General features: G+C 40.7%; 1 protein-coding gene across 2 annotated transcripts in view; it reads left to right on the forward strand.

Annotated features, from left to right (window-relative positions):
- cntnap2a (contactin associated protein 2a) overlaps positions 1–25,056 on the forward strand; it is a 316,348-nt gene that overhangs the window by 254,057 nt on the left and 37,235 nt on the right. Inside the window, exons 17-21 of one of the 2 annotated variants that reach the window (XM_085763400.1) lie at positions 213–340; positions 11,448–11,618; positions 18,898–19,116; positions 21,874–21,903; positions 24,633–24,869. In XM_085763400.1, coding sequence (XP_085619526.1) covers positions 213–340; positions 11,448–11,618; positions 18,898–19,116; positions 21,874–21,903; positions 24,633–24,869 — 785 coding nt within the window. The remainder of the gene's footprint in view (positions 1–212; positions 341–11,447; positions 11,619–18,897; positions 19,117–21,873; positions 21,904–24,632; positions 24,870–25,056) is intronic. The other variant, XM_085763401.1, reaches the window with a different exon arrangement.

Here is a 25,056-nt window from a genome sequence, read left to right on the forward strand (position 1 = left end):
AAACCTACTTGACTGTAATTGTCTTTACATAACTACATAATTACCACATAAATACTATTTAATCAACGCCCTGTCAATTGAAAGGTTACCCTTTATTCTTTGATTCATGTAGAAATTACTAGCAACAAAAAAAGAACAAGCTGAAGATACTAAAAAGCATTCACAATGGATTTCTACCTCTTTTTGCGTGTTTCTTATGATCCATCCCACAGGAAAGAAGATTCTGGTCTCCTGGTTTATAAGGAACACCTGCCAGTCAGCCAGGTTGCAGTGGGTGACACCAACAGACCGGGATCTTTGGCCAAGCTGACTGTTGGACCGCTCCGCTGCCAGGGAGATAGTAAGTGTTATTCTATGGATAAATATGTAATGTGATAGGACAGTTCAACAGTTGCCAGTTATTTTGTCAGGTTACCCCAATGTTTTTTTTCCCCCACAAAAATTTCCAATCAAATTTGGTGCCCTACAGCAGGAAGGTGCTGGGTCCAGGTTAATCGCCGCCTCTAAATTTTATGCAGGTGTGACTGTGCATTGTTGTTTGTCTCTATATGTCAGCGCTGTGACAGACTGGTGACCTGTCCAGGGAGCACACTGACTCTTACCCAATGCCAGCTGGGATTGATTCCAGCAGCCCCCAAAGAACAATCAGTACAAGGAATTGATGGATGGTATCAGTCTCTCCGATGTGCGGACTGGAATTTAAATTGGTTTATCAGACCAATAACAAATCAACTTGAAGACATCACTAGAAAACTGTTGTTATCTTTTTTTTTTTTTTTAGTATTGTCTTGTTATATGTTATGTATGTTATATGTATGTATGTATGTTATATATAATGTTATGCTTGGTAAGTTAATTTAGAAAATAATCTGCAGATTTATTGGTACTGCAAATAATTATTAATTAGAGTCTTTATATATAGTCTGTGTGACACACAATAAGTAGCTTTAGGCTAATTATTCGTCTTGGTTAATAATGTGGGCTGTGCTGTAAATAATAGAAATTTCAAGGATTTAGTATAAAGACATTATAAAGGCACAGAAGTGCTTAATTTGTCAACACTGGAAAAAACTATTGCTATTATTTCATTCAACACCACTCATTCTGCTAAGTGAAGAGAATATACTGTAGAAACTCAAATGGTGTCCCTATAAGTTCTTAGCTGATGAATATGAAGGTGTGCTCTGATTCAAAAGTTAAAAGGTCAATAATGTGCTCAGGGGCTAAATCACACTGTGCTTTAGAGTTGCCAGCAAGAAGAAAAAGAAGTTCAGACTTTACGGGGAGTCCGCACAGGAGGATGAAAACTTGTTTGAGCATTTTGGAGTGGCTGCAGGTGTAAAAAAGGACCTTTGAGTGAGGAAGGAGGACTGCAGGTTATCAAGAGAAAAAATGTGCGTTAATGACCTTCTCTAAGTCAGATGCTGAGAGGATTGGTTTCATTTTCAAAATAATTCTCCTCTTGTAGTGGAGGCAAGGCTGTGTAACCTTTGTGAGGAGCTCATCAAAGGTTGAATAGAGAGAACACCTCCAGTGTCTTTATCTTATTAAAATTTTCCAGTTGACATTGTGTGAAGCTTTTGAACAATCGGAAGGAGCACTAGGGGACTTTTTAAATTGATGTTAAGGTGTTGGTGATTCCTGGACAAGCAGGTAATGTGGGTTGTGCAGACGTTTGAAGTCCTTATGAAAGGTAGACATGACTTTTACCATGTGGAAGAATTAATAGAAACAGGACAAAGACAGAAGGTTTAATAACCACAAGACACACGAGGGGAGTAATACCAAAACAAAACAAGAAATAAATACATATCTAAATATAGAAAGTCCAAAAGTCAAAACATAAATTGTACATTTAGGCAAACCATAACAATTGTGGTGTTTGTCAGATACCAATAGTTTGATGTAACAGGTTGTATTACATGACCAATAGATCACATTTTCCCATATCTTTTGTTCGAAGAAAGTCTGTGACCTTCAGAGTGTCTGTCTGTTATGCAGGGAAGCAGCCTAAAACTAACCTGGAGAGTTTCCAAGATTCAATTAAAACCGCATAAATTAGCAGTGATAATATTGCATTCTCAATAACCTATGATAGGCACGCAGCTCAGGAACGTTGTTAGAAACTGAAACTTTTGACTCATGACCTTCTGTGCATATGAGGTACACGGCTTCCAGAAGATACACCCTCTCGTTAGAAAGTCAGCAGGATAATGTAGGACATCAATTTCAGGGTTTTGGACAATGCCCTGTGCCTTACTAAAAGTTATGTGGCTCCTGTTTCTCCTTAATCTCCTGACAGTCTGCTTGACTCAACCTTTCATAATGCGTTTTCTGTACTGGATGAGAATTATACATAAAAAAACCAAGTAAATGTCAGTGTTCTCCATTACTATTGATGTATTCAGAAATGTAATAGAGGGAAACTGAAAGGATTTTGTAATACTAGTGAGCAAAGTGCGAGGCATCTTCGACTGATAGCCGGTTACATTTATACACTCGCATTTAAATTACTACTTGAATTGGCCATTTTAAGTGACAGCTGCATGGTGTGCAAATCATTGCAGCTGCAAAGGCAGCAAAACACAAAACTTGCTATTTACCTAAGATTTTCATTTCAAGCAAGAATATACTTAAAGTATTAAATGATATGATAATCTTTACTTTCTTTGTTTGTCTGCATCTCTGTTAGTTGGTAAGCCTCTCACTGCAGTCAAGGATACACAGTCTACTGTTGCACATTTCAACAGTGTGGAGTCAGTCAGTCATTGATATCTAGAGGTTTCCCAGGACATTTTGTGAAGATTTTCAAGCACTCTAGAGTGATGCCACAAAAGACACCCCACCCTGCTGTAGAAGTGCCCCATCTCCACCATGGTGAACCACATTTGTAATATTTATCAATAGGTGCTGCTCAGCTTCCACACATCTAAGAATTGGCAAATCCATAACCGAGCCCACTCATTGCTTTTCTTTGCGGGTCTTTACTTAGATTCAAGAAGTGGTAACTGAAACACCAAACTGAATTTAAGTAGTTGAGGGAAGAGGATTTGTTAATCTTGTTATTGTTTGTCAGAGCCCACTGCGCTCTGACATCTTGACCATGACACTGTTTTTTGTTCACAATACATGCATGAAATCAATTTAATAATTTAAGGAAGAAAAAAAACACATCCAGTTTCGATGTAAGGTGGCTAAAAAAGCAGATAAAAATGTGACTCATTAACACTACTGCACATGAACAATTGACTTCCACATTACTATGACCTCAGTTTTTTTATTTAAACTCACACAGTGTGAGCAGCTATTCAGCAGTGTAAACCCAGGCCTCTGTTATATTAAAAAAAGGGAGAGAGAGAATGAAAGAGACAGCACTTTGGTCTTAATTATCTTCATTCTCCACATGCAGAGAAAAATGTTGCTTTTCTTCTTCCTTAATCCTGGTGGAAATGAAGCATTATCAGTGTGTCTTAGACTATACTCAGACTGTGTTAGCTAAACTTTCTGAAAAGTAAGAAAATAACTCTTTTGACCATAAGAATGTTCAGCTGGAGGTTTGAATGGGGTCTTAATTAAAAACTATTGGGAAAGAGAACAAGAGAAAACACTTCATGCGTAGCAGAGAACAATGGAGCATATTGTTATTCTGGAGTTGCACTTGAGGCCAATGTGAAAATAACCTATTTTGAATATTCACATTGTGGCAATCATTCAGGGAAACTGTTGCCTTACCTTGACAGCTCTGTTTGTGGAAAAAACGCTGTGTGTATGTTTTGTGAACTTGGGTGTATATGTAGGCACAAACATGTGTGACCAGGGTGCATCACCTAAACTCAACTCACAGACTTGACACTCATCTTTTTATTCTCTCCCATTTAGTCCCTGCTGTTCTGGTTGTTTCTCAGCAAACAGCAGATGTCAGAAGCTGCAGAAACACAAATACACATATAGTATACACTCAGAGCTGGTTTAATCCTTGCTGTTTCTCTTCCTGTCCATTCCTCTCATTATTGTTGACACACTGCTCTCTGTGGGACATTGGGTCGACTGGAAGACACACAGGTTCTGAAGCTCTATCATATTGACCTCCTCTCTTTCCACACGGCTCCCGATGTTGTGTCCTGAATCTACCTGCAGTGTGTCAGTCCTGCAGTGTGTACTGTATCGTGTTTCTGTCAGATTGGCATGGATTAACTGCATCGCATTCCTGATGCATCTGTTACTCTTGGCTAAATGAAACATTTCTCATTCTGAATTTGAGCGGGCTATGAGGCAAAATTCATAAAAGTCAAACGGATAATGGAAACTTTATCTTAATGATGAAAGAACAACACAACCATAAGGAACAGTTCAACTCAAAAGGAGCCATCCACTAGCTGCAGGGCTGGACTGAGGGTTAGCACGCCGGCAGTATGCACTGCACATCAAAATACCTGACGCAGACTTGTCAGGATACATCACCACACAGGTCTGTTCTCCAGAAAAGAAAAACTTTTTCTCCAAAAGATAAACTCATCCTGGAAACTGTACCTTAACTTTTGTCTGCTTTGTGCTGTTGTTTTTAATTGACCCTTGTCAAATGAAGCCTTTCTGTGACCTCCAAGTACAATCTGTTTGGAGGCACCCGGGAGGCTGCCAAAAGCCAAGAAGCTGCCTTGTTTGTGTAATTAGCCTCAGGCCAACTATAAGTCTTTTCTCTCATCCCCTCTGATTGCGACCTCAACAAGAAACGGCCGGTAAAAGGCAACAATTCATCCTTTTTCTATAGTCCAGAACAAATTAACCAAACTACAGGAATGAAAGCTACCCAATCTAATTCTGACCCCCCCAAATGTATCACTTATGAACAGATTCAGAACAGAACAGAATGAATTCCTCAGTGAAATGGTTTTGTCTTTTGAGTCTTTTATTTTTATCGCTTAAAAAATAGATTAAAACATCATAGAGCAGGGTTAATGCAGGTATCTACTGTTTGATGTAACAAAGTACCAGAGAGGTTTTGTGGAAAGTAATATCCTGTGGAAAGGGAAAGCAAACATGGATTTCATCTTTAGTGCGGGGCGCCATGATCATTATAATCATAATGCTTCATATATTATCTATTGACTACTCATTTTTCATACTCCAGAGAATAATAGAGTGGAGCATTGCAATCTCAGTGGCCTGTGAGTGCAGATGTGTGCACACATCTTGTTTCAGGGAGGGAAAATGTTGGATTTAAATAGGAATGTTGATACATCTCTCACACACTATAATTTTCACCCTCAGTCTGCCCCCGCATTTATCTGTTCAGACAGGAAGTGCAGAACATGACAGAAACCATGCCCTTTCTCCTCACTGGTGTCACACTCATTATGGCCCCCTCATCAACAATCTGGTGCCACTCTCACTTACCCTCCCTTCATCACAGAGCTGCCAACATACAAACAAACCATGATTTAATGACCCATGACATCACATCTGTTTGTGTGTGTGGCTCTATCATGTCGCAGTATGGCAGGAACAATTACCAAAGATGGATCCCTCTGTCACTTGGAAGGAGCCATATTCTCTTTATCTTACTCTATTATCCACTTTGTGTGACTGAGGGTGTGTGAGACTGTTTTCTATTGAGTGACCAAATTAACAAACTAACTTTAAAATAAAGATGACTTTGAGGTATGTTTGCCATAGTGCAGGCCAACACAGCGGAACAGGGAGCATACATTATAAATTTGCCCATTAAGGCATATTAAACATATATTAAGGATTTCACACGTGAATAGGTAGTCCGTGCATGATTGATGCTTCTCATACTTTGTATGGAGCTCTGTCTCAGTAAGAGCAATGATGATCGGCTGCCATATAATGGGTTTTCATAGGCAAATGACTAATGTCTTAGTCAGTCAGGGAAAGTTTTAGTGAGGAGATACTTGTGTGCAAGGAGGTATGTGTGTCTGTGTGTGTATACGTACTACTGTCTCTCTTTCTGTGGTGGGTACAAGTGCAGTTCTGTGTGTGTGTGTCTGTGTGCGTGCACATGTGCTAGTATTAATACAGCCCATTTCCATGGCTACTTTAATGGCAGTCTCTGCAGTCACAGGCAGACAGAGAGGAATTTGTCTCATTTATAGATGTTAAAAGGGTTTGGACATTTTAATAGAAGGGAATGAAAATAAATGACAGCATATGAAGCAAAGGCGCATATATTCTATTGTTATAATGTAATGCATCTGCTATAAAACAAGCTTGGTGTCATGACTGACCACAAATGAAACCTTCCAGGGGTCACCAGTGATAGTTCACAACAAACGAATTGTTTTTTATTCATATGTCACGGTATGGTACAGTATGCCCACATAATATCGCCTTTGTAACTGATATCAATCTCACATTGAGTCTGGTGAGTTTTTCCTATTCCCATTTAGTCTTAAATCAGCAATCCATTTGTATTTTTTCCCCATTTTTTTCATTTTCACTTCTCTCTCCCTATGAAACCGCTTTGATAAACACTCTAAGAACATTGTGACCTTCATGAAGAGAGGATTTACTGTAGGACTGTTGTGTTACACTGTATTAGTTTTAGCCAGGTGTTCCACATAAACTGCCAACTGAGTGTAAATCTGAGCTCTGAGGGTTTAGTGCTAAAAATGTGAAAATGGCAAGGAAATTAATTACAAAGTGAGATTGAAAGGGTTTACGGGTCTCAGATGACAGGCACAAACTAATTACCTTATGATTCAAATGCTACATTTACTATGAATATACTGTAATGAGACCGTGAAATTACATGTCACTGATGGCTCAACTACACGCAGATGAGATGCAATACAGGTCTCAATGGAAATTTAAAAATGAGCAGGGAAGAAATATGAATGATATTTGACAATTCAACATGTTGGAGAACTATATATGTAAGCTGAAGTGTTTTGAACAGTGATATCTGAACCGTGCCCTGAAGGGCTCTTTCTAAGTCAGAGGCATTGCCTTCCATGACAGTTGCTACTGTTTCTTCTGAAAGATCAATCTACTCTTAGTGCTTTGATGAAAAACAACTTTGCACCAAAAGTGTGAAGCAGAATAAGTTTCAGGTGAACATTTTTTAAATTAGACTGCATAGCACGTGTTTGCTCCAGAAAGCTGAGTAATAAGAGCTGTAGCAGGCCTGAGTTCCTAAATGTCATTATTCTACTGTGTTATTATACCCAACTGCACTATGGGTGAGGGTGGGATAATTAATTGAGCTGTTTGGGTAGTTTAAGTGCGGTGCCTGCAGTAGACTGTAGGCCTACATGAAAATTAACTTGTGTATTTGTGTTTATTATATTAAAATGGTCTAAAACCAGTAGTTCTCTATAACCATTAGTGGAATCTGACAGCTTTGAATAGCTGTCTGAGGACTGTACATGGTTTGGGTGTTCATGTAAGAATTTGGATGGTTAGATGCTAGGGAATGCATTATGTCAATGTCATGTCCCTGTGAATGTAGTAAAACAAGGATCAGTGTGTGTGAGTGTTTGTGTGTGTGGCTGAGAATGTCCATGTTAATGACCAGCGACAGTGCAGTCAGTCATCCCTACCATCTGCTGGTGTTGGCGCGTAACCCATCTGGTCAACCACAGACAAATGAATCATCTAGTTGGCTTCCAGACCCAGACTTCACCTCAAACTGTACCTAACATCATGTCTGCCCCGACAGTTCACTGGCATTTGCTTTGTTGCTGTTGTTGTTGTTGTTGAAGGTTTGTGTGGGTTTTTTTTTTTTTATATATATATACACACCTGTGGCCTAATCCTCAGGTCAGCAGCTGCTCTCCGTGATACACGTAACACCACATTTCATTTGAATTAATTGATGGATCAAAGTGATCTAGGCTACACAGTGTGAAAAAAACTCCATCTGTGAAGAACACCAATTCATAAAGTGCAAATATATTAAGAGTTTTGGCTGCAGCTCAATTTCTCCTGGGTACAAACATGATTCTTCTGTATTGATTCGTACAAGCATTACATTTTGGATGTCTGCTTCTAGGTGTTGATTTACTTCTTAAGATGCAGTGAAACCTTTTAACCGACCTTGAGAGGTTCCAAAACACAGGGCAAAAACCATCAGGGGTTGTACTTCTGTTTACTTATGTTTACCAAGTCAGAGGACCACAGTGGTGACTGACTGGCCAAGTGACAGACAGACTGAGTCCATTTATGCCCCTGTGAAATGTTTCAAATCTCTGAGAGTGAAAAGTATTCTTGAAAGTACAATCATTTGGTCTAAACCTTGCAACAACAGTGAAGCAGCTCAACAACTGCAGCCATACAAGAAATGAAAGTAGATCTGAGACACTCTTTGCTGACTGAATTGCCCTCTTTAGTGCATCACACAGCAAGACCAAGAGCGTCCAGACAAGGTGCCAACAGAATGAGAGTTTCACCTTGAGACATAATTAGACAAAAAAAGCTTTTCAAGAAAATCACATCAGAGTCTTTCTGAGAACCGCTGCCTTTCAAGCACCCATCGACATGAAAAAAGACTTTCTTATTTTATGCATTTATTTTATTCATATGAATTCTCAAGGAAAAATGCTTGAATGCATATAGGAGGTTGCAGCTTAGGGCAGTCTCGCCCCCATGTCCTCAGTTGGAGACACTTGGTCAGAACAATTTAGCATTATTTTCAACATGCAGAGTACGTCTAATGGAAGCTGAACCCAGCCAGTGACTGCTGACGTGCATCATGCTTTTGTAGCCACAGTAAATTTCTTTTGCACTAAGCTACAGTACACCACGGTCTTTCCAAGCACTAAAATATGTCCAAAATAACAATGTTTCACTATACTTATCCACGCTTTTGTTGTTTGCTTTGCACCCCAGCCACCCCCTGATGACTCCATTCCCGCTAATAACTGTGGTAATTCATTCATTCATAACCAAGAGCTTTAAAAACTGATGCCAAGGGGTCCCTGACCAAGCATCCAAGCATGTGACAAGAGGGGAGTGACAACGTGTTCCTTCTGCTTGTGTGCCAGTTGGCTGTTCATGTCATGTTTATTTAAATTTGTCGCATAAACCTAATTTGCCTTGCTTTTAAAACACCCAGTTATTAGGCGTAATGGTTTACAGTCTGATATTTGTCATGTCTTAGTCAGGAAAGACATTCATGTGCTGGAACAGTTTCTCAAAACATTTGTTTGATAAATATTTCAATATGGGAGTGATAAATGTGCCACAGAGCCTCGCCAACCGGTTGCATCTGTGAATCTGGCACAAGGGCAATCATTGGTTTATGATTTGGCCTCCATAACAATGTTTTCTCTCCAACACTCAATTTCTGTCAAACCCCTTATTTTTTTGTTCTCTTTTCCTTCTCACACCATGGATCTCTTTTGAGCTCTTTGTCTATAACCTTCAATTTTCCATTCTCCCTCTTGTTCTGTCTCCTTACTTCTGAAGCGTGACTCGCCTCCCAGCTACTTCTGTATCCTCGTGTCCTTCTTGCTTCTACGTCTTTGTCATCCGCGTGTTCACTCTCTTTCTTGAAGGTTTTCAGATCTTATTTAGTGCATGAAAATAGATATCACATCACACAAGACCCCTCCATGTCATCTATGTATGTGTGATGTTATTACATATTTGTACTGTGAGGGCAGACACTGGTTATACAGTACAAAAGTAAAGAAGAAAAGTGAGCAAATGCTTTGTGCCTGTGTGTCTCCAGCCCCTCCATATGCTGCATTCATCAAAATAGATCTTCATAATCAGTCAGTCGCCCAAGTATGTGGCCCTGGTTTCCTTCCTGTAATGAATGAATATGAAACATCAGAATGTAGTCCAGAATTATCCCTGTTTATTGACTAAGCACATCTCCCATAGAGTAATGAACAGTATTCTCAACCCACACAAATCCCAAAGTGTTGGGGGGGGGGCTACTATCTACCCTCAGCCTTGCCAGGATGTGAGGAACTGAGGTGACAGGAGCAGCTCAGCTATGTCACTGGGGAACGCTTATCGCACTGAACCATGAGACACAAACACAGAGATGCATGGACACTGGTACATACCTGGATGCACACAAACACATAGGCACCACGTGATCGCGCCTGCACACATTACATACTGTAGATGGGCATAAGCTCACAGGCTGAAAGGAAGCACTGTGGTGCTGAAACACGTACGTTGTGGGCCACTGCTGCCTGGATTAAAAAGAAATTAAGAGGTTATGAGTGCTGCTATTTGTGTTTTTTCTGAGTTTTTTAAACCATGCACCTATACAATTTGGACTTTGATCCTATAAGGAGTGTGCTCATTTTTTCTTTGAACATTCTCTAGATCCATCAGCCCAAGATTTTGAGGTTTTGACACTTTTTTTTTTGTTTTGGGCTATTCAATCAAAATAAACCATATGAAGACACCACCCTGGCTGCAGAGAAATTGTGAGATGGTAGTACATGTATAGGTACATGTTACATGATAAAAAATCATTGAAAGATTCATTGGTAGATACATTAATCATGAGCAGCAGCCCAAATGTACACGCACACCTCCCGTCTGCGCTGCTGTTGCTGTTTTCCAGGGTTATGGAACAGGGTGTGAGTGCAGTCCTCTGAGGCATCAAAGATATCTCACACAGCTGATACCACATTAGCCCTCACTCTCCTCATCTTCCCCCAACCCTCTAAAAGGCCCCCAGCTCCTCCTCCTCCTCTCCTGTCATCTGCCCTGCACATTACTTCACTCTCCTCTTCTCCGTGCTCTCTTCAGTCGTCTCACCCATGCCTGGCCTCTGTCCTCTTTTTCTGTCTTCTCTCCTCAGCCGTCCTCTCCACGCTCTCTGCTCCTCGTCCTCTTCTTTCCCTCCCACTCTTCATCTTCCCTGAGTGATAGGAGTGAAACACAGATGCGGTGAGGAGAGAGGAGACGGCAGAGAAGTCTCTTCATCAACCACAGTCTGATAATTCATCAGCAGCTGTTTAACGCGCTGCTACTTTGTCTTCATTAGCTGCCGCTGGTTTCGCTTCATTCAAAAGTCATTAGAAAAATTGTTATCAAAAATCCTGTAGCGTTTTCCCCATGTTCTCTTGTCCTTTCCTCAGGTCTTCATTTAGATGGAAAAAAAATGCTGTCGCTCCAACTTTCTATTGAATATTATGGAAGTTGCAGGAAATTGCATGTTACGTGAAGGCCCCTGCATGGAAATAGAGTCGTGATGAAATCATTTTCCTGAGGAGATATTAAATAAACCTACTTAAACAATGGTTGTGAGATAACAGTGTTTCATACAGAATAGATTGATTGCTCTTTGTAATGAAATGGAAACGGATGCATTCGAAATGAATCCATTTCTGCAATGAATTTATTCTGCAGATAATCAGGTATGAGTGGGTTATGATGTTTACCACAGTGGTAATCGCAGGTGTACTAGGTGCTAGAGAGATGTGGGAAGAGGTTGTAATTAATTTCCTTTTTTTCTACAGATAACTACTGGAACGCTGCGTCTTTCACCACCCCGTCATCCTACCTGCACTTTGCCACTTTCCAGGGTGAGACCAGCGCTGACATCTCTTTCTATTTCAAGACCAGCGCACCCTACGGCGTCTTTCTGGAAAACCTGGGCAACACTGACTTCATTCGCTTGGAGCTCAAATGTAAGATGCGTCTGAGTGATTCTGAGTTACAAGAGTCATCTTTCTCTGTGGTTGTGTCAATCCTTGTCCTATCCAGCAGTCAGTCTGATAGTGATAGGTGTAGCCTTTCACTCCACAAACACACACACACACGCCCACAAACATGCAGACACACACATCAGCAGCAGCCATTTGCCGTCCTGATTATGGCACCACTACTTTGTGTGATTGCAAGAGAGAGCAATTATTTATTTAAGGTAATTGGCGTGTGCAATAATTATGTCCATTATGAACCTCTCTTTAACCAAATCACCCATTTTCAGGGATGACAAAACACAAGCTCTCTCTCTCTCTCACACACAGACATACAGTCTCTCTCCCTTCCTCTCACTCTTTCTTTCCGTAAAAAGCAGTCTTACAAAAACCCACTTTTAAATATCTGAAAGTGTATGCTCCCTCCTCCCACCTTAACACAGTGTGATTAAGATCCGTGTATATGCTCAAACATACACGTATATGTTGCATTTAAAATGTAAAATAAACTCACTTTAGTATTTGTACAACCTTTAGGTTAAATATACAAAAAATGACACACTAGGATAAAAGGTGAGTCCACTTATTTTTGCACATTTTATCATTCTGTCATTCAACAACTGGTTACCAAGGGTTATATTAGTAAATATTTTAACTGTGAATTTCTAACTACTGAAATAAACTGAATCAGTTAGTGCCTGTCCAGACCGGCATTAACATGCGTCCTGGGTGATGGGATCATGAGTGGACAGCTCTAAGTACGTCAGTTCACATCTGTCATTAGAATCTGTCTCCACATGTGTCTCAAGTGGACACTTGTGAGCAGAACTCACTCTATATGCAAATAAAATAATAAATAATAATCACTATGCAAATGGCTTCATTCATGACATTTTTGCCAGTCTGACAGGTCTGTTGTCACTGTGTGTTTGTGTAAGAGAGAGAAGGACAGAGGTAAAGAGGGGTTCAGCCAACGTGTGCACAGCTCTACAATCAAATACAGTATGGTTTCATCCATTTGAAATAGTGAAATATTTCTGGTTCTCATTATGAAACTGTGGTGGGACTAATTAGACTGTAGCAGCTGAGTATGCGCTCCCTCAGTGTGGCCTGTGATGCATTTGCATTCACACTGCCAAAAGGATTTGATTTGGCCACATGTGCCTGAGACCAATTCTGACTGGTGTGATGAGATCTCAAATTACACTTCTATGGATCTTGGGGGCGTTCACACCTGAACTTAGAGCTTAGAGCTGTCCACTTGTGATCAGATCACCAGAGATTCGATGCTCATGACACATGTGAAGAGGACCTTCAGATCCTCCAGCTCATTTTATCAGAGAGGACTCACCACTGTGGTGTCGAACTGTCAAAACACTCGGTGACCTCACAATCGAAAAGTGGTGTTAGAGATTCAGCGATCTTTGGCAGACTATGGACACTGGCTTGTAGAGAGCACAGCCACTTGTCTGGAGCCAAGAGTTTCATTTTAATGTCAAGCTGCTACAGCGAAATGTCTAAATCTCTAGCTGTGTTTGTCGTAGCTTCCTGCGAAAGCAACAGTCAACTCCAGCTTAACGTTATGATCCTACCATTTAAATGGTTTGTTCATTTCTGCTCTGTGCTAAGACAAAAAGATAAAACACAGATAAAATATTCATTAAGTTTTTTTCACATCGAGTTATTTTATCAACTGCATGAAACAGAGCTACGGTAGCTATCTGAATTCATAACTAATACGGCTATAGCTACTATACGTATAGTACTCCAAACAATGTCATACAATACATAAAGGCATTTTTTTAATGCCAAATGTAAAATATTTTAAATAGCAAACAGTGCACCTCCCTATATTTCACATTCTCCAAGTCCTTCCTGAGACTCCTGATTGACATGTCATACAGCAGGTTCCTGTAATCATGTTCCAGCAGCTCAAATGAACATCCCAACAGTGGAGCTGCTCTGATCAAGAATGTTAAAATCTGTGGCTTCAATTTAATTGCCAAGCTGCATTGCGAAGGGGGTTCCTGGCTCAGCGTGGCTGCCGATAGATGACTAATTGCATTTCATTGGGATTCAAAGGGATCTGAACAATTGGCGCCAAAGGAGCGAGCTGACCGCTTCCTGCTGGTGTGTCTGACCTGCGATTTTGCACCAAAATGCCAAGCAGCGAACAGGCACAAAGTTGACACATGGTTTTCGTGCCAGAGTGCTTTTCAAAGCCGTGACACTGAATGACATTATGTTAGCGGGTATGTGGCCTAAAAGCTCCATAAGCTTTTTAGTTTTATATATTTATTTAGTTAGTTTTCATTTTCTCTTTCTCTAAACTAGGATTTCACAAAGTGAGATACGTACCTATACATACACACTTATTGTTGTAGGAAAAACAATGCTGCAAAAGTGCACAAGCAAAACACACACAGACACAAAGATATGGTATGTATCCAGTCTGTCACAGCTGCACAGCAGGCCAGTGGAGATAGGAAAAGTGTGTGTGTGTACGTGTGTGTGTCTCCGGAGGCTTTCAAAATGCCCCCACATCGATTTCCTCTCTCCTCTCCCTTGCTATCATCTTGCATTTTGCCCCACAGCACACATTTGGACACACAATCACAAAACGACTCGCACACACTCACACCCCGCACTCATACACATAAACACACATAATCTCTGCCCTATTGCTGGTGCAAAAAACTGTATCTGCTGCAATCCAGTCAGGGCATGAAATGACTAGCATTAGGCCAGAATAGCATAGCTGTGCCATCACAGGAGCTCAAAGCACATAAACACACACTCACAGATAAACACACGTGACTTTGTACAAAACACTTTACTGTGACCTCAGCAAACTCACACAAAGTCATCAGGTGGCCACTATTCCTCTTTGAATCTTAATGGAAAGACGTAGGCACCGATGCATTTGAGAGGCTTCAGAGCTACATGAACTGGTCTGGTAACAGGATTTAGGAGAGAGAGAAAGGTCCCCAAATACAGAGATGCTTGACGTCTAGGGAGCGCTGTGGATCAGTGGAAAGTGTGTGCCATGTTTTCAGTCCTTAAGAGGCTATAATTTCAGTGATAGTCTTGCCCAAAGGTTATAAACATTTTCAGTCTGGTATCCAGCTGAGAAGTCTGCTTTCCCCATGAAGATACCAGCTTTAAAAACGACATTATTGCCCCTTTTATGTGAAGACATAACAGATAGAAAGTTCAAATCTAAAGTTAAGCTTATGCTTTTAGAAAGTTTTGAGATGTCTCACTTGTTAAAGCTATATCTAGTTATCTATTAATGAGAAAGCCAACTGGACATCACATAGTTTTTATTCAGATTTTTTGTCAAAGAATGGTCAGACGTTTATCTTTCTCACGCTATCAGTGCTCTAAGTACACACTCAAATAATACGCTGGATTCTTTGCGTTGTGAGCATGCAAGTTTCCTGCTGATAAACATGAAAAAGTTTTATTTGAAGCGCCTACATTTCATAAAGAGATGCTCGGCTTTTGAGAAGTTGCATTAAATCCTTTTTCAGCGTCAACGGCAGCAGGTTTGCCGTGGCACTCTTAATTTCTCTGGCACTCAAACGGAGTTTCCCTCCTTCAAGCATCCAGACTGTTCCAGCCAACCCAACAGTAAAAACCACAAAGGGAGAGGCTAACAAAGCAAATGAGACAAACAGCAGAAAATTAGCAAGTATAACAGAAAAGACACCGAGGAGATAATACACTGCCAACAACGAAATGGAACAAACACACGCACATATGCACACCCACACAAACAGTGATCTCTCACGCTAAGACATACACAATCTCTTTCACAATTTATCATTGTTGTGCCGTGCTGACACATAATTCAGTACTTGGCTCTTTCAGCCTCTGTATTAAAAGATTAATAGAAAAACAGAACGCAGAAATAAAAAAAAAGCTCTGCTGGGATTTCTCCAGGCTAACATGCTAGTGTAATCACAAAAAAACACATTCACACACCTGCCTAAAATGATGACATCCATCAGAGCTATGCAAAAACAAAAGCTTTGTGCTCTGCAGCCATGTGAGTTTTCATTCCTGCCTGTGGACAGAGCTAAAAAAAAAATAAAAGAAAGAAACAAAGAAACATAAAATAAGAGAGAAAGTTGTAGGGCATCCATCCTGTTTTGCTGTACCACTAAAACAACACACAAATAATCATACACACATCCTCACATATCATATACCATTGCTGTAGCAGCATTTTTTTTGTTTTGTTTTTTTCTATTGGGTTAGTTTGATATATGTTTGACTCTCTCTCGGCATTTAAAATAACTAATGTTGCTCTTTGCCCTGCAGACCTGCTCTGTGCATACAGACATCATTAATTCAGTGAACTAAAGACTGTCAGAGGGCTTGTACGGTGCCTCTCTGTGCATTCATGACCCTGTTTGTCTATTTGAATTGTTTGTTATGGCTAGTTGAATGTTCAAGCGCTTTTTCATATTTATTACATAGGTTAGGTTACTGCTCTCTGCACACCCAGACAGGCTTTTGCAGGGATGATTTCTAGTGTCTTTGCATCTCATCTAAGAGGAAATGATAATGTCTTCGAGAGAGGAATCAAGGAAGAGAGTGAATGAGGATTTAATGATGGATAGGAGGGAGGGTATAGTGACAGGCAGAAGAAAGCAAAGCAGTAAAGAAGAAACAAATGAACAAACAATAGAGAAGAAAGATGGAAAAATAAAAGTATGAAGGAAGGAATACACATGGAAGGGAGGCTGACTCAAGGGATGTCGGGGGTGGATAAAAGAAAGAGAGAAATGAAAGAGCAAGCAAACAAAATAACAAAGAACACAAAATGAGAGAAAGAATGAAGGGATAAACGAACAGGAAAGTGATAATAACAGAAACAGAGGAACTGTGTGTGCTGTGACGGCTGCATGAGGGCAAAGGATGGAAGAATAGGTGGAGTGAAAGAAGATAATTAGATGAAACGGATGGGAAAAGGACAAAATTCATATTTATTGAGCAGCAAGTACAGAAAGAAGAAAGTGCATTTCCCCATCGACGACTACATAAAGTTATTCACTCTAATATTTGAGCCTAATGAAACCGTAATGATGCAGTAACTTACAGCGCTCTGAAGTGGTTATTTATCATCTCTATGACTGCAGCACAATAACCACCATATGGCACCACCCAGAATACATAGCTTTTATACAGCAGCCTCACAGTAGTGCCAAACATTAAGAAAGCAGTCAAATTGAGTTTTAATTTGACAACTGCAAGTCGTCTCTCCAGCAGCAGAAATAATTCCCTCATTGTTGCATCATTGTTGCCTCATTCCCGTCATAGGTCAGAAACCTTCGACTGACATCTTGCAGAGGCAAGCATTAATCGAACATCTTGCATCCGAACAACACAAAGCCTTTATTAAAATTGTGAGTTCAAATAATCAATGTCTTGCAATTAGAAATGATGAAAGACCTGCCACGAAGCTGTGAAACATATTCATTATTCATGTATTCATGTAATCGTTTATTATCTAGTATACAATGGAGGACTCTCAGGGTCTTGGCCTCCAGAGAAGGCCAACTATATCAGCATTTTAAATGTTATATTTAATCTGTTTCATTTAATGATTACTCTCTCCTGCTTCTGATTCTAGGTTCATTTTCAATGTGTGCATGTGTTTGTTTGGAAAGTGCTGGGTAAATTAACCAGTCACATTTAGATTCATAGTGACTGGCACAAACGATCGTTGCCCCAGGCCAACTGAGGACTCACAGCTTTCTCCTAGGTTCTACCTTTTTTTTTTGCCCAGAGGTTTAAACTTGCAGATCAGCAATGTCAGACAGTCAGTCAGTCAGTCAGTCAGTCAGTCAAAGCTCAGATGGTGAAGTGATGGAATAAAAACAAGGATACCCAAAGGCGCACCAACCAGAATTTGAAAATTTCGTTTTCATGTTGTAAGAAGTGAGGCAGTAGAAGTTTCCTGAATGTTTGTGATGGACTTCACATGACAATATTCACAACTTGGAGAACTTGGAAACTCCCTTCGACTCTTTTGATATGTGGGCCCTTAAGGACTTCAGGAATATACAGTAAATAATAGAGGAATAGACAGACAATTGGACATCATGTTTGCTTCAAAGACAGAGTCTCGACCTTCCCCACCTTTCTGGTTGTAATGCCGATAAATCTGAATAAATTATACTTTTGTAGTCAAGGTTTCTGCATTGAATGAGCTTATGATGTGTAGAAAGCTGATATTAACAGAAGGTTAATAATTCATAATATGTCTGTGTATGATGCTGAATTTATTTTATGAACAAGCTCTAAACTGGTCACTGGCAACCATGATGACAAGAAAGAGCTGCTGTGCAGAATGGTCAAATGGATCTGTCTCATCCCCGGGTTAGTGCTCCTGTGTCAGAGCCTCTGTGTGAGATCGCTGACTTCAATCGGTGACTGTGTGTGAGATTATTTACCTGAGTGTATCAAGTTGATAAACAGCTGGAGATAAGAAAACACGCACATGCACGCACGCACGCACGCACACACACAAAGCCTTTTCTGTCATAACACACTCACATACAATATATCAGAAATATCAATGAACATTTGACCTGTCATGGGTGAAAGGAGCAACAGTATAACAGTGCCCCCTGTTGGTTTGTTGAAATATCAGGCTCCTGATATACAGAGCACCAATAAACTTTATGGCTTTGTGATGATTCAACAGCCTACACACTCAGATCCACTCATTTTAAGATAATGAAGATTAATCATGCAGAGAAACAAGGCCATCTTGCCCTCTTTCATCTTCTGTCTGCCTTTCCTTCTCTCTCCTGTTCATTCAAACAATCTCATTTATTTTTAACTCATGCCAGTCTCTGCTCTCCCTCACAAACACAGTCTGGCTTTTCTTTCTTCTTTCTCAAACAAAACAAAGCAGACCTTTGAAAGTTCAAAAACAGCTAAAACACATGGAAACTGCTGCGATACAACTTGATGTCATGCAAAGTCAACAGTTCCTGGCATGTATCGACTGCCTGTGAGATTAGTCCAGTCCAAAGCTGTGGGCAGCCGCGTATTGCAAAGCTAAAATCTATACGAGCCAAATGAATGGCCTTGAAACAAATGAGCCATTAGATTAGAAATTGAACGCATATTTACCTGCAGCGTGGACTATGACAAAACAGGGAATCATGGGATTTGGAAAGTTGATTGTTTCATGTAGTTTTGTAAATTTCCTATAACTAATTTCTTTCCCTCATGTTCATGTCTGAAGCTCCTAAGGTGGTCTCCTTCTCCTTCGATGTTGGAAACGGACCTGTGGAGTTGACGGTGCAGTCGGCTATGCCCTTAAATGATGACCAATGGCATCGCGTGATGGCTGAGCGAAACGTGAAAGAGGCCGTGCTTCAGTTGGATCAGACTTACAGGGCGTCTCAGCTCGCTCCTGCACAGGGACACACACGACTAGAGCTGTTCAGCCAGCTCTATGTGGGTAAGACAAACACACACACACTCCCACACACTCCGACCAAATAACAACTCACACGTGTATGTATGACTCACATACACAGATTTGATTACGGCTTGAACACTTAATATCTGGTCTGTGTAGGTGGGATGCTCAGAGACAAACGCAATCATTATGAACTTTGATGTGTGCACAGCAAACGCATACGCAGCATCATTCCTTGTAATCATAATTGGATTGAACTGTTAATTAAAAAACTTTTTCTGCTGTCTTTAGTTTCTGTAATGCGGCCCTCACATTCAGACATCCACTGTGAGGATGTCTCATTGTTTCATGACTTGAAGATGTACCCGCCGTTACTGGAAATCACTGTCTTCTTTCCTAAGAGGCCTCAGCCCAGCTTAGCCACAGCCACTGCTAATTAAGTTAATGTTAATCCAGCGCGCAGATACGCGCACACGCTCAATCGTTTCACATTTCACACTATTCACGCTTAAGGACACACACATGTCCTCGAAAATTCATCTGTGTAAGTGATCATAGTTTCAGTAAAGTGAAAACTGAGCCTCTGTGCTGGCTGTGAGGGCATGTGACTAAAACTTAATTCACTTACAGAGGTCATTTCTTTGATACTTTAATACTTTGACTCAGCATTTATAATACTTTGGATTAAGGAACTATAATAGCACAAAGAAGATATCAATCCTCTGCCTTTTTCTCCCTCACACACACGTTCTCTTTCTGCTATGAGAAAGATCAAGTCCTTATTATCACACCATTTATGCCTTCATTTTGTTAAAGAGGTCTAGTTTGTTCCTTATGGCTCCATCTTTCACTCCACACAACGCTCCTCAAGCTCATCAGGAGCACAAATGGCAGAAGATCTGGCCAGTTTTCTTCCTATGCTTTTAGTTCTCGGTCTCATTCTACCTTTTGTGCTGAGCTGTCAATGCGCTATAAACCAAACTCTGAGGCTAAAATAGTTTTAGGGATTTGCGGATACAAGGAAAAGTGCTGAGGCGGATCACGGAGTTCCTTCTATCTCATGGAAAAAGTTCTGCCCAAAGGAGATTGTTCCAAATTCCAATCAGGCGTCACGATGTTATAGCCTTAACCCCCTGATCCCCGCTTATAATATAATTTCATCGTCTCATCACTTCTGCGGATTCGACCGCTGCTGAAACATTCTCACCTTATCATGTCCCAATTTGCCTCTCAGTGTATTTGCACTTTCATTTAGTGGAATGGAAAGGGGAGAAAAAGGTTTAGTCACTGTGCGACTTGAGGCTTTGAAACCGGAAATATAATGGCTTCCAGATAGCACCTCGGTCGTCGTCTCATTTGCATGCGTGTATCCTGGCTTCTCTGCCAAAGAAGGGCAGGAGAAAGCTTGTGCGTGATACAGTTGTATAAACACACACACACACAGAAAAAACATGGAGGATACAGAGATAGAGAGGGGGGGGTAGGAATAGTTTGTAACAACAGTCAGCTACAGGGGTGGCAGCACTTTCTCATATCTGATTTCTAATCCCTGGTTAATCCTTATTTGAGGATTGCTTGGGGAAGTTACAGTACAGTGGGGCACACAGGAAGTGACACAGCCACTAAAGGGAAGTGGTTTAGATTTGGCCTCTGACACCAGGAAAAGATAGAGATTGTTTTGTATTTGATGGAGAGATTTGGAAAGCAGAGGCGGAGAGAGAGACATCCTGCCACTGAAGTTGAAAAAATGTGTGAGACAGGAGCCTACAAGGAAACAAATTGGAATAATAAATAAGTGATTTGAAGGAGAAAAAAAAAACAAGCTGCATGAGTTATCTGTATGAACGGTTCTACACAGTGGAGAGCTACTATACTATGGGCCAGTGTTGGGCAGCCTGTCAGGAGCAGTGGGTGGCCTGGACAGATGTGTTGTTGTGAACTGACATCTAGACCAACAATAATATAACAACCAGGAATGAGTTGATGGAGCTCAGGCATGAAAGTCACACCTGGGTCACACCACTTACACCTCACCTGTGTGTGACAGCTACCTCACCGAACTGCTGCAACTGGTGTGTTCACAGTGCTGCTCCTGGCAGCCACATCTTAAAACACTGAATTTGCTTTTGGTAATGGCCATCAATAACAGCCAGTTGATTTCATTTCATCATTTGAAAAGTGAAGAGTTGTAATTATAAAGTGATAGCTGAGGTTTGTCATCCAGAGTGATTAAAAATTAGCAGTCGGGTGGTTTGCTAAAGAGCTTTGGTCTGGGATGGAGTCGAACTCCCAGCCTGAATTATTGTTTCATCCCTGCTACGAGGAGCTTTATTTTTCTCACCTGGGTCTCATATCCGTCTCTGTATCATCCACTTCTCTGTTTCTCAATCAATATGCTCCTCATCAAGCATTTGATTGCTTTAGTGTTTACTGCATGGTGGCTCATTTGCTCTAATGGCCTCAAGAGTAAATGTTATACCATCAGCCTGCTGTCATTTACTTCACACTGTTAACTTTTAGCTCTCCATTTCACTTCATACATGCACATAACTATAAATCTTGCGACATTTTATTCATTTAATGTTACCATCTGTTCTTCTGATTTTTCACTCCTGATTAAGGCTCACTGTCACTCTCTTCTTTTTATGAGTTTGCATGTTTTTTCTCTGTTCTCTCACGGTCGGATTGTTTTGTCCTTTCTTTTTCTTCTTTGGTCTTTGTTTTCCTCGCCTCTGTCATCGTGGATCCACATCTTGCTTGTTGCTGCTCACTGCATGTGGGCGACCCATGTCACAGGGAAACCGGCCTCGCTCACCTGCCAAGACAGTAGGTAACATTTAATGAGTACATGGAAATGTGTCAGTGACGTTGACTCACATTAACTCAAACTCAAACTAACAGCGAATTCAATTTAAAGAACACACAAAAACACATGTAAGAAGACGAGAACGCACCTACGGTTTAAACTGTGTGTTTTGTTCCACCCCAGTGTTGATTAAAAGTTTAGCCAGAATGTATCTGCTTATGCTACTGAGCCACTGCTTAGTCTGGTTCATATTATACACTAAGAGGTAGGTATGAGGAATTATGAAATGACATTTAGACCAGATGAATCAAAATTCCTCTAAAATCTATGTAAATGTCACTCTTAAGTGAAGCTCCAATAAACATGGTAAACACTGTATTCAGTTGAACTGTAAACAGAAAGAAAAAGGATGCACCACAATGCTTTTGACCCACTTACACAATGGTAATGGAAGAACAGGGAGAACAGCAGTGCAGCAGATGTGCAGCCTGTTGGTGTAAATTGGGAATTTATCTGCATGGATGGATCAGGCTTTCACATGAGCAGTCGACCCACACAATGTATTTCCCTACCTTCTGTCTGTTCTTCTAAGTGCATACTGTGAGTTTATTCATTAGTTAATCATTAACTTAGTGATGTAGCATCCACATCAACACAAAGTGAAGGTCAAAAGATCACATTTTAGAACTTTACTTTTAATTAGGAATTTCACTGTTGCAAATTCCATGTAGGTGTGTGTGTGCTCATGTGTACTGTATACATCCTAATGAATATAAAATGTTTCCTCATTAGCACATCATTACAGAGAAAACGACTGTGAAGATTCTCTGGCATCGTGATCCTCTCATCCGAAAGACGCCTTCAGTGCTACTGAACTTCAGTTCTACTGAAGAAGCAGAACTGAAGAAAGCTTTCGGATGAGAGGTCAAACATCTTCAAACATCGACAGCTCCCTTCATATTCAGTAGCAATCATAAATTATAGAGTAACAAACCCTTGAGCGACACACATCACAGCTCTACTGTAAATAAATAGGTGTGTGCTCTGCTGGTGGTTACCTGCTGCTACTGTTTGTGTGTGGTATGTCAGTGCTTCTGTTGTGTTGTCTGTCTTGTGTGTGTGGATATAGTCTAGAGACTGACTAATACTATCTACATAATAATACTGATATTGATATTCTAAACTATAATTTAATGACACATAACCCAATTAAATACAATTTTGGGGGGGACATTTGGTCACTGTGATGCTTTTTTTAAATTAATAATCACAATTTGACTTTTTTTTAATTACATTTTGATAAGTCTGAAATTTAACAAAGAACAGCTAAATATTTATTCTTGCCATTTACTGTGTTCAGCATTTTTAATTTGCATCTCCCACTGTTTTCACCAAAATGAATATATCTGCATTAATCCTATATTGACTTCAGTCAGCATCAGTCATGCTTTGTTAAACACCGTTTGTGAGTTGTACAGAAGGTGTGTGTGTGTGTGTGTGTGTGTGTGTGTGTGTGTGTGTGTGTGTGTGTGTGTGTGTGTGTGTGTGTGTGTGTCTGTCTGCTCTGGTCTCCCCAGGCCTGGGAGCCTGCTGTCCGTTCAATCAGGCTGATTTAGACCTGGGTAAACAGGTGGCAGAAACCTCCAGCCAATCAGTGGTACAACACAGATTAATTAACAGGTCTACTAAAAGTCAACTCCTTAGTGGGACTGGAAAGTGGAGAAAGCGTGTGAACACCCTTCTGTATCTGGATCCATGAATACTGTATTGGCTGGAGAGAATGTACATGTATTAGTAATTATATTGTGTCTGTGTCTGTGTCTGTGTGCGTGTGTGTGTGTATGTTGGCCTGTGTGGCTAAACTAGTAGATATACATGTGTGTGGTCATGCTGCTGAGGGAATAGAGTGTGTGAGTGAGTATATGCTCATATCTCCTTAACATGTCTCCTTGAATGGATACTTTAATGTAATCCAAAAGACGCAATTGAGAGGTTTTAATAACTAAAATGCCCCTCGGCTCTTGTTAATGGTAGTGTGTATGAGTGTGTATACCTATGTGTGTTTATGCTGACAGTGTAACCATCCTCTGTGGTTGTGCTTGTGTACATTCAAATCTATACCTGTGGGTGTATGTTTATGAGTGTGTTTATTGCCATAGTCATTTAGGTGCACATTAATCTATTTAACGCCCCTACTCTGTCCAACTTAATGGGTAGTTAGACTGTAATGGTGCAAGGCCAGAATGACGATGGAAGCACTTTAGAGGAATGGCTATCGACACCCTAAGGCTAAGCATTAATGCTCATATTGACTCATTCAAATCAGGTACGCAGTGTGTGTGGTCTGTTTTAAATGCGTGTGTTGGTCTGTAGCATGTACTTCACATGCATTCATGCATTCATTTTCCTGTGTTTGATTGTGAGATGTTCATTAAGACACAGTGTTCATTAGGCTGTTCTAATTAGTGAAGAAATCAAACGAGTTGAAGGTTGTTTCAAGAGCGGCGTCACAGCCGGAACGATTAACGTGACATCAGTGGCTTCCTCCAGGCGTTAGGATATTAACGTTTCCAAAAAGAGATTAAAACAGAGCTTCTTGCATTCAAAACGACTTCTGTGACTCTGACTTCCATTTGTCCTCCCTTCCTTCTCTTTATTTGTTTTCTCTTCCCTTTTCACTGCTTTTCAAAATGCTACATAACCTTGCTACACTGACACCACCTTGTGTGTTTCCTCCCCTGCTCCTCAGGTGCTGCAGGGGGACAGAGGGGCTTCCTGGGCTGTATCCGAGCCCTGCGGATGAACGGGATCACCCTAGACCTGGCGGAGAGGGCCATGGTCACGCCTGGGGTCAAGCCTGGTTGCCAAGGCCACTGCACCAGTTTTGGGATGTATTGCCAGAACGGAGGGAAATGCGTGGAGAAGTACAACGGCTACTTGTGTGACTGCACCTCCACTGCTTATGACGGGCCATTCTGCACCAGAGGTAAGAGGCACTTCAGCTAAGATTGTATTGAATGGAAGAGGTGGATCACCAGACTATGAATGCCATATACACACTAATATGATTAACAAACTACTCTGTTTAGAATTGGGATGACACACTGAGCCATAATCTCTCAGTTTACACCTCTCAATCTATTTTAACTGGCAACTTTGTGAAAGCATGTTTG

The sequence above is a fragment of the Trachurus japonicus genome, chromosome 20, assembly GCF_045865225.1.
Source record: "Trachurus japonicus isolate A0001 chromosome 20, Traja_1.0".
Taxonomy (NCBI): domain Eukaryota; kingdom Metazoa; phylum Chordata; class Actinopteri; order Carangiformes; family Carangidae; genus Trachurus; species Trachurus japonicus.